Consider the following 14,806-nt stretch of genomic DNA (forward strand, 5'->3'; position numbering starts at 1 on the left):
ATGTGTTATGGTAGTGGGAAGGATGGGAAAGGGGGAATGTTGCCTAAACAGTCCTGCCTGCCAGGGGTCTTGCTGCAACACACCTGTAGCCTTCTGTCCTGCCTAGGACCTGCTGTGGTACAACCTCATGCATCAAAACAGAAGACCCGAGTAAGGCAAACTTGATGATGGTGGTTTGTGCTGTGGTAGAAAACACGTGAGCATACTCTAACCAAGGCACATACAGTGTGTAGACAGCTTCTGAACTCCAGGGGCCCTGCAACGTAAAACTTCACTTCCCCTGCCTCAGCTTCCCTAAATCAAAGAGCAGCCTTGTGCTTAAGACAGAGCTTCCTGCTGACCCTCAAAACCCCACTGCCAGGCAGATCCAGGAAGGGCTGAGTGATTTCTCTGAGCTCTTGCTGAACCTCAGCCTCTCCCAGGTGGTGCTCTTCACTGCTAAATCATTTAGGTTGGGAAGATCCCCAAGTCCAACTGTCAGTTTCTGAGACAGGAGAAGCAATTGCCAACTCCCAACTGCTGTTGATATATATCCATTTGAAATGTGCAGATCTAAGATGAACATCATTTCTTCGTAAAAATTATTGCTATAATTAAAAATATTTTTTGTGCAACTAAGTGTTACGTTAAAATCTGTCCTGATACAGATTCCTTCTTTGATATCCTTACATTTTGTTTCATTGTTTTGTTAGATCACCCCTAAGCTTCAGGAAGATTCCTCAGGTTAAGTATTACAGAATCACAGAGTCATAGAATTGTTAAGGTTGGAAAACACCTTTAAGCCCTTCTAGTACAACCCACCACTATCACTCTTGTACGCTTACTTCTAAAAGTTAAGAATATCTTGCTCTCAGGAGCCCATCTGGTGACACTGCAGTGATTTCTGTGTTGCTGCACCACACATCACCTGCACAATTTGTGTTTCACTGAGCAACACGAGGGCTGCTATGCTGCTCTCAAGGCACGAGCATCCATCCGAGGGGCTGCGAGCTGCTGCGGACAGAGCACCACTCCAATAAATCCATCCTCCCTCACACAAAGCAAGCGCTTTCACTCCAAAGCAGCCGCATCCTGACCGCAAAAGGGCAAGAACTACAACCCCCAGCAGGCAGCGCGGAGCAACAGCCCTCTGCTCCCCGCTGCATCGGGGGCAGCTCCCCTCCTTCCCCCCCAGTGCTGCAGCCAGCAGCGGGGCTCACGTGCGGGAATCCCACCCGTGGGAATCCCACCCGTCGGCATCTCCTCCCTTTGCTCTCCGCCTTTGTTCACCCTTCCTCCGGTAGCTCTCTCTGCGCTGCCCGCAGATTTCCTTTCGGATGCGTGGAGGCAGCAGCACGCTGTGCCCTGGTTGCCCCCGGGGAGAGGGATGATGCCAGCCCCGGCCTGACGGCTCGCCCAGGTAAGGTGCTTTTCGGACAGCTCACCTCCACGTGTCCGGGTAGGATAAAATAGGCAAACGGGCTCTCGCTGGGATGTTTGATTGCTGTGCTGGAAGGAAGGGCGGGATTTGGATCGGTGGGATCTGGATGCTTGGAAATAAAGAGAAAGGAAGAAAGCAGACAGGGATTTCTTCTAAAACACCTATTGGGATGTGCTGCTTTTTTTTGCCAAAATCCAGAGGTAACGAGACCCAGCGAAGCGCTGCTGCGGGTTTCCCAGCGGATGGTGGCCAGAGGCTGACTCTGCTGCCTGCCCAGGGGCTGAATGGACTTTCTGGGTAACAATGTGCTTTGGAACTTTTCGGAGCCCTCTGTGCAGCCTGGCCAGTGCTGAGGCTTTCCCTGATCATTAAAGCCTTTAGTAGGGTCAGATATCAACTCCCCACCCCGCAGGAGCTTCCACCTCCACTGTCAAGCTCTAGACCCATGTCCTGTTCCAAGTGTGTACATTTTGTCTCTCCTCAGCCTAGAAAAGATTGTAGGCAGTTGCTTTTTTAATATATTTTACTTTTTCCATCGGTTCTTCAGTCCCATTATGGCAGCTTGGACAGGAGCACCACTGTGCTTCAGTGGTGGATCTCCAGACATCAGTGGGGATCCAGGTGAGTTTGCCGAAGGGGACTAAATCTGAAATAGCTTTCCTCATTATAAATGCCCTCTGAAATAGCTGTCCCTCTTCATTTACCACTCTGAGCATTTCCTCTGAGGAGCATTCAGCTACGATCTCCTCACCACTGTTGTGTTGGGATGTCCATTCGTCCAAACTCCCATTAAACCTCTTGATCCACATTACATCCCTGAATCCCTGTGCTTTGGTGGCCAGCTCTCCAGTGACCCATCTTGCCAGCCAGAGCTCCAGGGGAGGTCTCACTGGCAACTCATGTCCTTGATGGCAGCCACCCCATTACTGCTGGGTTTGGCAGCTGCACATCCAGTATAATTTTGGCCAGCCATGTGGCTTTGTTAATAGTCACCTCCAGCAACAATATTCCTTCCCTCAATCTTTCTTGATCTTTTCCCAGCTGAAATTCACAGTCTTGAGAGGAGATGCTGCTCACATCTGTGAGCCCTTCCTTTTTCCTAATGGAAACACATAGGACCCAGACCCCACAGCATACTGACCCCTCTCTGAAGGAGACAGTCACTTTAGCTTTCTGCATCCCACTTCTCCAGATGGACACTGAAGGCATCACTGACCCAATTTCCCCTGCACATGGAGGTCTGTCAGCCCAAAGCAGCTCAGCTTGTTTTGCAGGTGGTGCCAAGTTTGTTTTGTTCAGGGGTTTGGGGGAGAAAATACAACAGTTGCATTGCAGTAGTGCAAACTGCATTACATTATTAAGGTATTTCCTTCTAAGTCTTGGTGAAAGGATGGAGTCCCGAGTTCAGGAGCAGCTGAGGTGCCACCCATTGTGTTTCTGTACTGAACAAAGCTGGTGGTGAAGAAGAAATAATGCCTTAATTTTTCCTTTATTTTTTCAGTCTGGCAATCTCCAGGAATGCCAATCTCTGCAGGAGATCAGAGAAGGCAGGAGATGGAGTTACAAACACCACTTCTACAGCTCAGTGAAAGGAGGCTGAGGAATGAGGAAGACCACACACACTTTGCTGGCCTTTCCCTTATGGGAAATAAAGCACGTCCATCATAGCACACCTCAATGTGTGTGTCCTGATGGTTTCTGTATCCTCCCTGACACTCCATCCCCACAACATCGTGGCCCTTTGGCAGCCCCATCGCGCAGGGCACCGCTGCCATGAAGGCCGTGGTGAAGCACGTGGCGGTGAAGGCACACGTGTGCCAGGAGTGTGGCAAGTCCTTCAGCAAGAAGGGCAACCTGAAGAGGCACCAACGCATCCACGCGGCGGAGGAGCTCTTCACATGTGGGGAATGCGGGCGCCGTTTCACCACCCGGGGCCACCTCAACAGCCACCAGAGCATCCACACCGGGGAGAGGCCCTTCTGCTGCGGGCAGTGCGGGCGCTCCTTCCGCCTGGAGATATGCCTGGCGGCCCACCGGAAGACCCACACCAAGGGTGGGCCCTACGTCTGCGCCCACTGCGGCAAGAGGCTGAGCACAAAGATCTACTTCAACATCCACATGCGGACGCACACGGAGAAGAGGCCGTTCGCCTGCAGCGAGTGCGGGAAGAGCTTTGTGAAGAAGGGGACGCTCACGGCCCACAAGGAGGTCCATAAGAGGGAGAAGCCCTTCAAGTGCCCCGAGTGCAGCAGATGCTTTGGGCAGAGTGCCACGCTGTTGGCCCATCAGAAGATCCACCTTCGTGGAGGGCCTTTCATATGCACCGAGTGCGGGAAGAGCTTGAGCACCAAGCGGTATTTCAATGTCCACCAGAGGAACCACGCTAAGCAAAAGCCACTCAAGGGGCACACTGAAGATGCGTCTTCCCAGGTCATACAGATTAAAGAGGAAATTGCCTTTAAGTCAGAAGACAATGTGTTGGAGTGTGTGTTTAATGAAGGGGGTGCAGTCCTATCTAAAAACCCAGATGATCCAAAAAGTCCTCATTGGAAAATCCAAATGAAAGAGGAACCAGGATCACCCACCTATGACACAGAAAACATTACTGCAATAGCCTGCCAGAAACTTCACATCAAGGAAGAACCACAAGAAAACCCGAACTATGGAAAGCTCTTTGAACCAGAGCTCTCACTGATGGTTTTACGGAGAAGACAGGTTAAAAAAGAAGGAGATTCTGATGGGCAGCATGACCAAAAAGCTCCCATAGCAGGTAACAGGGTGCTTCATGTGAAGGAAGAGCCACAGGAATGCACCAAGTGTGAGATTTACCGTGGTCAGAAGCCAAATCTGAGTGCCACCCAAAGGATCCAGATTAATGAGAAAGCCGGTGTGGAGAGTGACCAGCAGGAGAGCCAGAGCCCAAGGAAGAAGCAGAAGTGCAGTCAACCCAACAAAGAGAGGAGACTGGAGAACCAGGAGAAATCCACATCTAAGAAAGATGTCTCAACAAAACAAGCTCCCAAAGGCAAACGAATATTCCCCTGTCCCGAGTGTGGGAAGAGTTTCAATCAGAAGTCAAACCTGACCAGACACCAGAAGATCCACACGAGTGAGGGGCCCTACAAGTGCAGCGAGTGTGGGGAGAGCTTCCGCATGAACCGCAAACTGGTCCGGCACCAGCGAGCCCATGTGAGCGAGCCTTTCAAATGCACTGAATGTGGGAAGAGCTTCACCCAGCGCTCCAACCTGGTTCGGCATGAGAGGATTCACACCAAGGAGGAGCCCTACCAGTGCCCTGAGTGCGAGAAGACCTTCAACCAGAAGGCCAATCTCTACCGGCACCAAACAATCCACGTCCGCATGGGGCCTTGCAAGTGCACCAAGTGTGGGAAATGCTTCCCCCAGAAGCGTCATCTCATTAAACACCAGCTGCTCCACTCTCGAGGTGGGGCCTACAAGTGTGGGGTCTGTGGGAAGCGCTACCGGCTGAAGAAGTATCTGAGGAGGCACCAGAAAATCCATGCGCGGGAGGGAACTGTCCCCAACACAAAATGTGGGGAGGACACAAGGTCTGGTGGTGAGCCAAGCGGAGAGCACTGGACCCCGTGATGAGTGGAGAGCTGAGAGGATCTGGTTCCCGCTCCTGAAGGAAAATTCTTTGGGAAATGGAGTTGGAGACAAACTGATGTGTATGGGTTGGGTGAGGTTTGGGAGGGCAAAGCACTGATGGAAACTGGTCCCATCCTATTGCTTTCTGGGACAACCCTCAGTGTATCCTTTGCTCCCAGCTGTGGGATCGGGCTGGAGAACCCAACTGTTCAGAGCACTTAGAGGTGAAGAGATGAGCCCTTGGCACCACTGGTAATGGGATTCTCGTGCCTCTTAAGCCAGCCAAAATGGTGGAGGCCAACAATGTTTTGTGTGGGCAATGTGTGGCCAGGATTGCTGGGAGGGATTCATTTCTACTATATCCTGGTACTCCTGAGAAAGCTGCTTCTCAGCTGCCTGCTTCTCTGACTGCCACTGTAAAGCTCGTGGTAGGATATTGATTTTACTGGGCAGTATTTCGGGAATTCAAGTCAAGCAGCAGGAGTAGTTGAACAGGTCTTCAGACTTTATAGGCTAGAACACTGGAAAATATTTCCCTGTTGGGATGCTTTCCCTTCCTTTCCCTGGTGTAATGCGGACTGTGCAGCTACTCCAAAGTCTGGTCAGTTTAAGAGTTTTTATTGCTCACTGCCAATGATTTTGTTTGAGGTGGTGAGCACCCTGACATAGCTGTAGGTGTCCCTGTTCATTGCAGGGAAGTTGGACTGGATGACCTTTAAGGGTCCCTTCCAATTCAAATCATTCTGATTCCCTTACCATAGTGTTCTTTGCATCTGGAAAGTCCCTGATAAAGCAGAAAAGTAGAGTGAGCCCACAGATCTTATGAGCCACTCCCCAGGATGTCTTTGCAGCCCTGCAACCTGGCCACATGGGCACTGATAGATTGAAAACACTTACTAGGGTGTGTTGTGTTGCTGTAATATGTAGAGTACAAGGGAACAGAAGAATATTCCATGGTGAGGTAGTATCTCTGCCTCTGGTTTTATGCAGGTAGAGAAGCCCATTACTCATTCCTAAGGCACATACTTCCTTCTTCTCCCAGGGTGTGTTGCAGATGGCATCCCCTTGAAAGCACTGAAAATCAAGAACACGACTTGGGAAACTATCTGCTGTGACACTTCAGACCCAAACTGTTGGTTGTCTGCTCTGGAACAACTGCTTCCAGAAAGGAAAATGGAGGTGTGAAGTTGGAAAGGGAACAGGACAAATGGTGCTTGAACTTTGCCTTTCCCAACTGCTTGGACACCACTGTGTTGAGGTGCTCTGTTGTGGTGACTCAAGGCCAACTTTGAGTACAGCTGCCAAATCCCAAAAGCACAGAGTAACTTTAGTGTTTAGAGTGTTCAGTCATGCAGAGGACATGATTTCAAAAGAGAAAACAAGCTCTGACAGCCTCTGAGTAAGCCAGCTTCTGACTCTGTCTATCTAAATGGTCAACTGTAGCCAAGTTTCTCCTCAACTACCTCTGGCCTGGTGAAGATTTATTTCTGGTCAGAAAAGGAAGATATACCAGGGAAAGCAACACTTGCAGGGGTCCTTAGGGGGTCTGTGGTCACCCTTGTTATGACAATGGATCTGGGCCTTATGGTGGGTAGGTGCACCCACCAGAGCAGGGCTGGAAATATATGCTCCTTGGGAAGAACACAGCTAAGCCAGCTAGCAAAGCAAAACATCTTTTGGGCCTGCTGAGGGGCAGAGGTAGAGGAGAGCTCTTCAGCGAGAAGAAAGTGATCACCAGATAAATTAATTGATTTCCTTTTTATTAGTCTAGCATGACGCTGTAAATGTAATGGAAGTGGTATGGGGGGCTTGCCAGTCATACTGTTGAGGCCTTTGATAAAGACAAAGAAGTGAATCAGTGTCAGAAGCCTTCCTGGACATTCCTGGATCTTGCACCATTCTAGGTGTTCTAATTTCTGGGGAAAATCAGGCCTGATAGTTTGTATTATTTTCTCAATAAATTAAGTAAGTAAAGAACAAAGGAAAACCTGTTTTCTGTTTGTGGTTTTCATTTCATCAGCTATCACCAAGAGAACCATGCTACTACCCACAATGCAAAAGGTAAAAATGCCAGAGCAAGACATGGAAAAGTGATAACCAGATGGATATGGTTGATGAAAAGCCCTCTGGGCTATGCTGACCATTGAACCACTGTACAATGGATCTGCCCATTGTAGGGACATGACAGTATAGATTCCTCAAAGGATCTATCCAAACACATGCCTTGCAGACAGTTTGGATTGCCAGGCCTAGTGTCTACTGCTCACTGTCATGTTGGGTGCTTGGATCAAGTCCATGGAAGAATTAAAGCTCTTTGAGGGAAAACGGATTTATTATTGGACAATGCCAAATCAACTTCATTCTCTTCTCCCTGAACTCATTAAAAGAGCTCCTGGATAATAATAAACTGCTTAAAATCCAAATCACTGCCTCATTCTCCAAGGATTTTATGCAGAAAACCACATTTGTGAATGCTTATTCACTGAGCAATCTCAATCACCACGTGAAAAGGATACTCACAAGCTGTGATTTTGCCACTGTGGCCAGGCTGAAGCCAGAAGAGTGAGATCACAGTTGTGTTAATTGACAAGAGATCCAAGCTCTGATATAAAGAACTTTTCCAGTGTTGCACAGTGGGACAGGAAATCTTGTCCTGAGATACTCGCTACTATTTTTCTATCCATGTACATTTTTAATGTGGTTTTTAGGAGGAATTCAGCATCAAGAACTTTCTGAACTTTACAGTGACTCACTATCTGTGCGTATCATCTCAGCATCTCCTTGACTGCAGCCTGCCTGGAGAAGAGATGGAGACAGGCTGAGATGGAGAGCACTTCCATTAGTGTGTGTATTTCGTGCTTTGATGGGATGCACAGAAGTCGATTGGTGCTCAGCATGTTATGATGTGGTGGGAATGAGAGGGTCTTTTGGGCCAGAGCAAACAACAGCATGGACATAAGTATCCTGGGATGTTTACTTGTCTTTTGAGGATATGATGGTTCCCGTGAGAACTTCCTCAAGAATCTCAGGCTGCAGGAAGTGTGGTGTCCCCCGCTAACAGGGACTGAGAAGAGGAAAAGGATCAGAGTGAAAACTGAGAGAGCAACAGGACATTCAGCATTACAAATTTCCACAAATCCCTTCTCTGCTCACAAAGCAAACAGCCTCCATGAGGGCATGGTCATTGGGCATGGTGGTGATGGGCTGATGGTTGGACTGGATGGTCTTAATGGTCTTTTCCAACCTTAATGATTCTATGATTCTATAATATTTACTTCCCATCGACACCTTGGCCACCTCTCGTCCCATCCAGGCACAGAGTGGGGCAGCCAGGTGCTGCCACATGGGACTGTGTTATCAAACTGAACTGCCCACAGCCAAGGCCCATCTGGAGCCACCATCTCCGCTCCCTGACCAAAAGCACAACTCCTCCCTCAAAAGAGGTTTCTTGTGCTGGAACAAGGAGACACTGAGAGGTCTGTATCAAAGCACCAAAGCAGGTATGGAGACGATGAGAAGTCCCCACCCACAAGCTTTCTGAATCAGGTCATGGAAGAATCCATGATCTCCTTTTCTAGGGTCAGCATTAGTCTGAAAACAAAAGCAAATCTAGGATGGGATGGATGGGAATAGTCACAGATCAGCCTCCCTTTGCTCACTCTGTAGGCAGCTGTATCTCAAGAACACAAGTAGGGCTAAACTGACCTCTGTGAGACCTTCCTCCTGTCCATAAAACAATGTATGCTTGAAATACCCAAGACCATATACCTGTTCCTATTGCTTGATAGTCTTATCCTATCCTTTCCTGGAATTCATCCCCAGCCCCAGCTCTGCTCAGGTGAAGAGTTCCAGGTAAAGATGTGAGAGTGGAGAAAATGGTGCTCAGGTGCCCAAGAACATCACCATCTGCTTTGAAGACACGGCTTTGGTTTTCCATCACCCTGAATTAGAGCACATTCAACAGCCACCAAAAGCTCCAGGACCTGCAGTGTGACCCAGACTGGCAGAAAACAGTTTCCACTGTGAGTTCTGCACCATCATCACTACTGGTCCTACCCATAAGCTAACCCACAGGCATGATAACTGCAGGAGCTGGGGGCTTGCAGTAAGACTCACAGCCACATCCAGAAAACAATTTTCTTGGACTCATTGGGTGGAGTTGGAGACCCCTACGCGACGTCTGGGAGAGGACACAGAACTGAGCTCTGCTACCTCCTCAGCAAATTATATGGAATCATGGAATGGTTGGGTTGGAAGGGACCTTAAAGCCCACCCAGTCCCAACTCCTGCCATGGACTGAGCATCTTTGCAGCCCTTCTCTGGACTGTGTTCTTCACACAGCACGGGGAGGGGATCAGCCCGCATACTACTAAGAATCATGTGGCAAAGTACTCCAACACCACGAAGCGATGGCACAAGCTGAAAGAAGGCTCTGTGTGCTACCACCTTGCAGAAATCGGGCCAGCCCATCTACAGAATCCACATGGCCACTGGGAGAGCATAAGAGACAGCTGCAACAATTAAGGACCAATTTAATTTTGCTCTTTTTTCTTTTTTTCTGATGTCTTTTTTCTCCTCCCTAGTAGATCTGTTTGATCTTGAAGGTTTCTCTCAACATTTTAACTCCTTTAATCCAGCATTTCTGTTGCACTGGCGGTAAATTTATTATCCATAAATAAGAGGACAGAGAACAGACCATGATCACAGCACACTAAATAAGCACATGAGAGGCAGGGAATTAAATCATTCACTGGGAAACAGACCACGGTGAAAGACTGTAGTTTCCTAAAAGCTTTCTATCCTTTTAAGCCTGGTTTTCTGTTGTGTTTGTTGGTGGTGGTGGTTTGTTTTTGTGCAAGATGTTCTTGCTTCAGTAATTTTTGCAAAGCTCTGCCCTATTTCTGCAAGCTATGAGACAGGGAGCTGGTGGCCATGCTCAGTCCCAGAGCCTGGCTGTATCACTATCTCTTATTCAGGGATTTTCTCTCTAGAATGAAGTAAGAGAAGAAAAGAGTTGCCTTTTTCCTAACTCACATGATGTCTTGCTAACAATCCCATTGCATATAAACAAATTGGAGATGGAGATGATCTGGAAGAGGCAATGTACATCACAGGGCAAAAATGCCCTGATTAGATGAGTGCTTTTCCACCTGAGGCTTTATGAGCAATGAGTAACAGACCATGTCCTTACAGCACAGCGGCAGAGCTGTGGCTCCTGGAGAAGTCACAGAATCAAGGAGGTTGAAAAAGATCTCTGAGATCACCAAGTCCAACCCCAACCCACTCCCACCGCACCCACTGACCACATCCCTCAGTGCCACATCCCCACAGTTCTGGAATACCTCCAGTGACAGTGACCCCACCCCCTCCCTGGGCAGCCTGTCCCACTGCATCACCACTCCTTCTGAGAAGAAATTGTTCCTAATATCCAACCTAATGCTCAAGTCTGACTGCTGTGAGTGCAGGTGAATTCTTAATCTCACCTGCAGATGTTCCCAGTATCAAGTAAGAACAGGGAGCTGTATCTATTTTGAACTATCTATGTTATCTATTATCCCAGTGCTTGTAGGTGCTCCACAGGCTGCTGGGGCTGCCTGTATATCCCCTGAATTCAGGTGTCTATAGCATAGATGTAAACACCTGAGGTGGATGACCCAGTTTGCGTAAATCAGGTGACTATATAAATAAAATCAAAGTATAGAAAGGGAATTATCTGCCCTACTTACATGTCCAGTCTAGGGTGAGACTTTGTTATTAAGTATTGGTAGGCAGAAGGTGACTGCGTAGGAGGTGATAGAACTAGAAGTAGTTGTGGCCACTCACAGAAATATCACGTATGACCTGATGTTACTTACTGTTCTTCACTGGGTTCCTTTTTAAAAAGCAAAATATCTACATTTTGCAACTGTCCCTCCTTTTAAAACCACACACCAGCACAATTTTGCTGAGTAGGATCCTCCAGCTATGAGTCACCTAATTCTCCTTGACTTTTACTGTGTTTTCTCTGTATTTGCAGATAACCAGTTTCTATCATTGTAATAAAAACCTGGGTTAAACAAAGCCATGGCTCAGAGCTCTTCAACTCCATCCCAAATGGGATGACCACACGTGGTGACCTAGTGGGATGACTAATTGGAATGAACAAATGGGATAACCAAGTGGGATGACTCAATGGGATGAATAAATGAGATGGACAAACGCAATGACCAAATGGGATGAACAAAAGGGATGAACAAATGGGACTAACCAATGGCACAGGCAAAAGGGATGACCCCATGGGATGAATAAATGGGACTATGCAATGGCACGGACAAATGGGATGACCCAATGGGGTGACCCAAAGAGATGAATAAATGAGCGTTGAGCTTGGGGCAGGAGCACCCTGTGAGAAGCAGGACACCAACATCCTCATCCCGCAGTAGGTCTGAGACCGAGGTTTCTGTACATGAAATGGTAACTGTGAATTGCCAGACCGTTCAGCCATCAGCACCATCAATCCCCACTTCTCTTTCCTCCAAAACCCATTCAAGTCACACTCCTTCCCTCCTACACAGGGACATTTGTTATTCAGAACAAAATATTATGTTTCCATGTTATTTAATCATGTCAAAATTCATAGGCAGCATCTGTGCAGAAGATAAAATGTTTTGGGACAGTTTAGTCCTTTTCTTATCTGAGTGATTACGGTTATGTAAAGACTTCTTTCAAACACGGAGATGGAATTTCATAAGCGAGAGACCAAAATAGTGCCAAGTAGCCAACCATCTCCCCTTGATCATGCTGGATTAGTACAATTAATCTGTAGGCATTAGTGGCTAGCAGGATTTTGCCTGAAGGATATCATATATATTTATTATTTCATATCTGATTTCCTACAAGAGGCAGAAAAATCAATTGTGGGCTTTCCTTTTCGCCACTGTATTTCTGCAGATGGGGTTGTGGGATTTGGAAAATTACCGAGGGGCTCCTGATGGCAGTGGGGACAGATGGCAAAGGGGGGGGAACATGACTCCTGCTCATCTGTACATCTGCTGAGGTGGTGGGGTCACCATCCCTGGAGGTGCTCAATGAATGAGGAGATGTGGCACTTGGGGACATGGTCAGTGAGCACGGTGGGGGTGGGCTGAGGGAGGACTTTGTGATCTTAAGAGGTCTCTTCCAACTGTAATCATTCTGTGAAATTACAGCTTAGAGAGGACCGACCAGCTTTGTCAGAGCTCTTCCTTTCCTACAGCTTCATGAAATGAATGAGCGTTGCTCTCCCACCCTCTCACAGAGAAGAGCTGCAGATTACAGCAGAAAGCAGAGCGTTACCTGATCAGCTCAGATAGGAACATGGAAATGAGAGCAGCAGAGCGATGCGGAGTCAGATTGAGAATCAGCAGTGCCCGCTTATAAATACTTAACTCTGCCGATCTGGTGCAGGGGGTGAACCACGGGTCACAGCCAAGATAAGAATCGGAAAGGTTGAAGCTGAATTTCCAAAGTACACCTGTAGGATCTGCCTCTGCCAGGACGAGCCCTTCCCCTTCAGCATGTTTGACCAAAGGGTTTTTTGCAAGGTGTGGGCTGCACTGCCCTCCCCAAGGTCCCATCCACCAGAAGAGCAAAATGGTCACACAGAACGGGCTCCCACTTCACAATTCCTGCCTAAAACTAAGCCACATCGTACCTGAGAGCCCGCTGATCTCAGGGGCTGCCCACGATGCTACAGCAATCCCTGTTGTGAATTAATTGCCTTTAATCAGGCAGATTCCCCTCTGCTCCATGAGCTGATGGGGACAGGAGCGGTGCCGACTTCACTGCCGTGTGCTCCCCTAAAGATAAACCACAACATGCCCTATTTCCAGGGCTTTCTTCTCGCATCAATACCCGGGCCTAGGCAGCATTTTCAACCTCTGAATGAACAAAGAGCACCAGAGCAGTGCTGTGCTGGAGGAGCAGGGCCGCAGTGCAACGGAAAGAGTTAACAAACAACTCCACAGCTCCAGCTGCACAACACCTTCCTAGCACTTGCCATTTTCTGCCTGACAGCACCCTCTTCTGGGAGGTGGGTGCTGCTGGCTGAAGGCTGCACCCTTGCTCAGCTGCACTGTTTGCTGTTCCTCCTTCTATGCAGTTATATGGCATTTGCAGCCAGAAAGCAGCACAAGCACCAGGAAAACCTGGAAGTGGCTGATGTGCATAGCTGGAGGTAACAGTTCAGACCCCACAATTGGTTTTGGGTTTCGCCTCCAAAACAGCCCTCTCATCCTTTGCCCTCTGGAGCCTCAGGGCCTTCTGAAAGCGGGACACCCCAAAGCACTGCTCACTTTCAGAAGCCCTGACACCCACCGTACACCTCAAGGAGGCAGTCTGGAGGAGAAAAGGACAAATAGCAGTGGGGGACATGTGCCTGCTGTCACTACCAGGACACACACGAGCAGCCAAGCCCAGTACAGCAGAACGGAAGCAGCAGTATAATTTTTAGGATCCTCTCAAGTGTCACCTTTTTTTAATTTTCTTTCCCCCACTGGATCCATTTGACATGTTTAGGGCTAAAGACAGCCAGTCTGTATGGCAGAATGCTGTTTTCCTTAAAGCTATACAGGAGTTTCCCCAAAGTGACAGGCCTTAGTGACAGAAGCAGACAACCAGGCAGTTCAGGGTCATCTGTCCTGCTCCATCAGACCCAACTACTTTGTCAGTAACCCCAAGAGTGAAGCCTGGAGCAGGATGCTCCCCTACTCTCTGGTTTCCAGCCCAGGGATGGAAATCCCTGCTAGAGCAGGATGAGAGCCCTTTCAAGGGCTGGAGAACACATAAAGTAGGCTAAGAAATGCAGAGAGAGACAAGACCTTGCCTCTCTTAGTGTGATCAAAGACTGAAACACAAGTAGGTGTCGCTATCTCTTAACAGTGAGGGTCACAGATGGCTTAGTGCTATCCAAACACAGAGCTGCCATCTCCACCTCCAGCTACAGGAAGACACACGGGTTGGAAGTCCTCTACTGCTCACAGAAAACAAGGGGTACCAGTCTCTCACCTCACCTGCTCAGGGCAGTCCTTGGTTTCACCCTTTATTTTGCCTGAAGACATTTAATGGAAAAGGGATCCTGCTAGCACTCTTGCTCTCCACATTCACAGAACTACAGAAACCTTAGAGATGGAAAAGCATCTTTCAAGGTCATCTAATCCAACTCCTCTGCAAACAGAGATGTTCTCAGCTCAGTCAGGTTGCTCACAGCCCGGTCCAGCCTGCCTTGACCATCTGCAGGGATAGGGCTTCCACATCTCTGGTCAATCTGTTGCAGTGCCTCACCACCCTCACTGCAGACAACCCTTTTTCCTTATCTACAACCCCCCTCTTTTAGTCTGAAAGCATTTCCCTGTGTCCTATCACCACAAACTCCACTAAAGTCTGTCCCCTTTTTTTCTTGTTTCCCCCCTTTACATACTGAAAGGTTGTTATCAGATCACCTTGGGGCCTTTTCTTGTCCAGGCTGAACAGCCCCAGCTGTCTCAGCCTACAGGTCATTCCCTCAGCTAAGCAAACCCAAGCCAAGAACAAGAACTGGATTTCCCACTCCTGTTGCTCACCTGCAGGCAAATGCTCCTAATCCTGCAGAATATCACTGAACACCTGCAACAGAAAGAAAGCACTGAGCCCCATCTCTTATGGCAGCTGCAAGAAGCACCAAAAGGTGGTGAGGACTGATACCTTGATCTTATGAGTGAGGCCAGACAGCATGCAGCATCTTGCATGGGCATCCAAGGCGATGTGAACCGACGATGGGGT

General features: G+C 48.4%; 1 protein-coding gene across 1 annotated transcript; it reads left to right on the top strand.

Annotated features, from left to right (window-relative positions):
- The first annotated feature begins 3,193 nt into the window (after positions 1-3,193).
- LOC136053863 (zinc finger protein 260-like) lies at positions 3,194-5,029 on the top strand. Its single transcript, XM_065744816.1, has one exon. It carries the CDS (start codon positions 3,194-3,196, stop codon positions 5,027-5,029), a length of 1,836 nt encoding a protein of 611 aa, XP_065600888.1.
- The last annotated feature ends 9,777 nt before the right edge of the window (positions 5,030-14,806 follow it).

Source organism: Cyrtonyx montezumae, unplaced genomic scaffold (genome assembly GCF_038088225.1).
Source record: "Cyrtonyx montezumae isolate F1298 unplaced genomic scaffold, pur_monq_1.0 scaffold_32, whole genome shotgun sequence".
In the NCBI taxonomy this organism is placed as follows: Eukaryota; Metazoa; Chordata; class Aves; order Galliformes; family Odontophoridae; genus Cyrtonyx; species Cyrtonyx montezumae.

Bases quoted from the DNA above. Each gene is read 5' to 3' on its own strand.
- LOC136053863 (XM_065744816.1), top strand. From the start codon at position 3,194: ATGAAGGCCGTGGTGAAGCACGTGGCGGTGAAGGCACACGTGTGCCAG.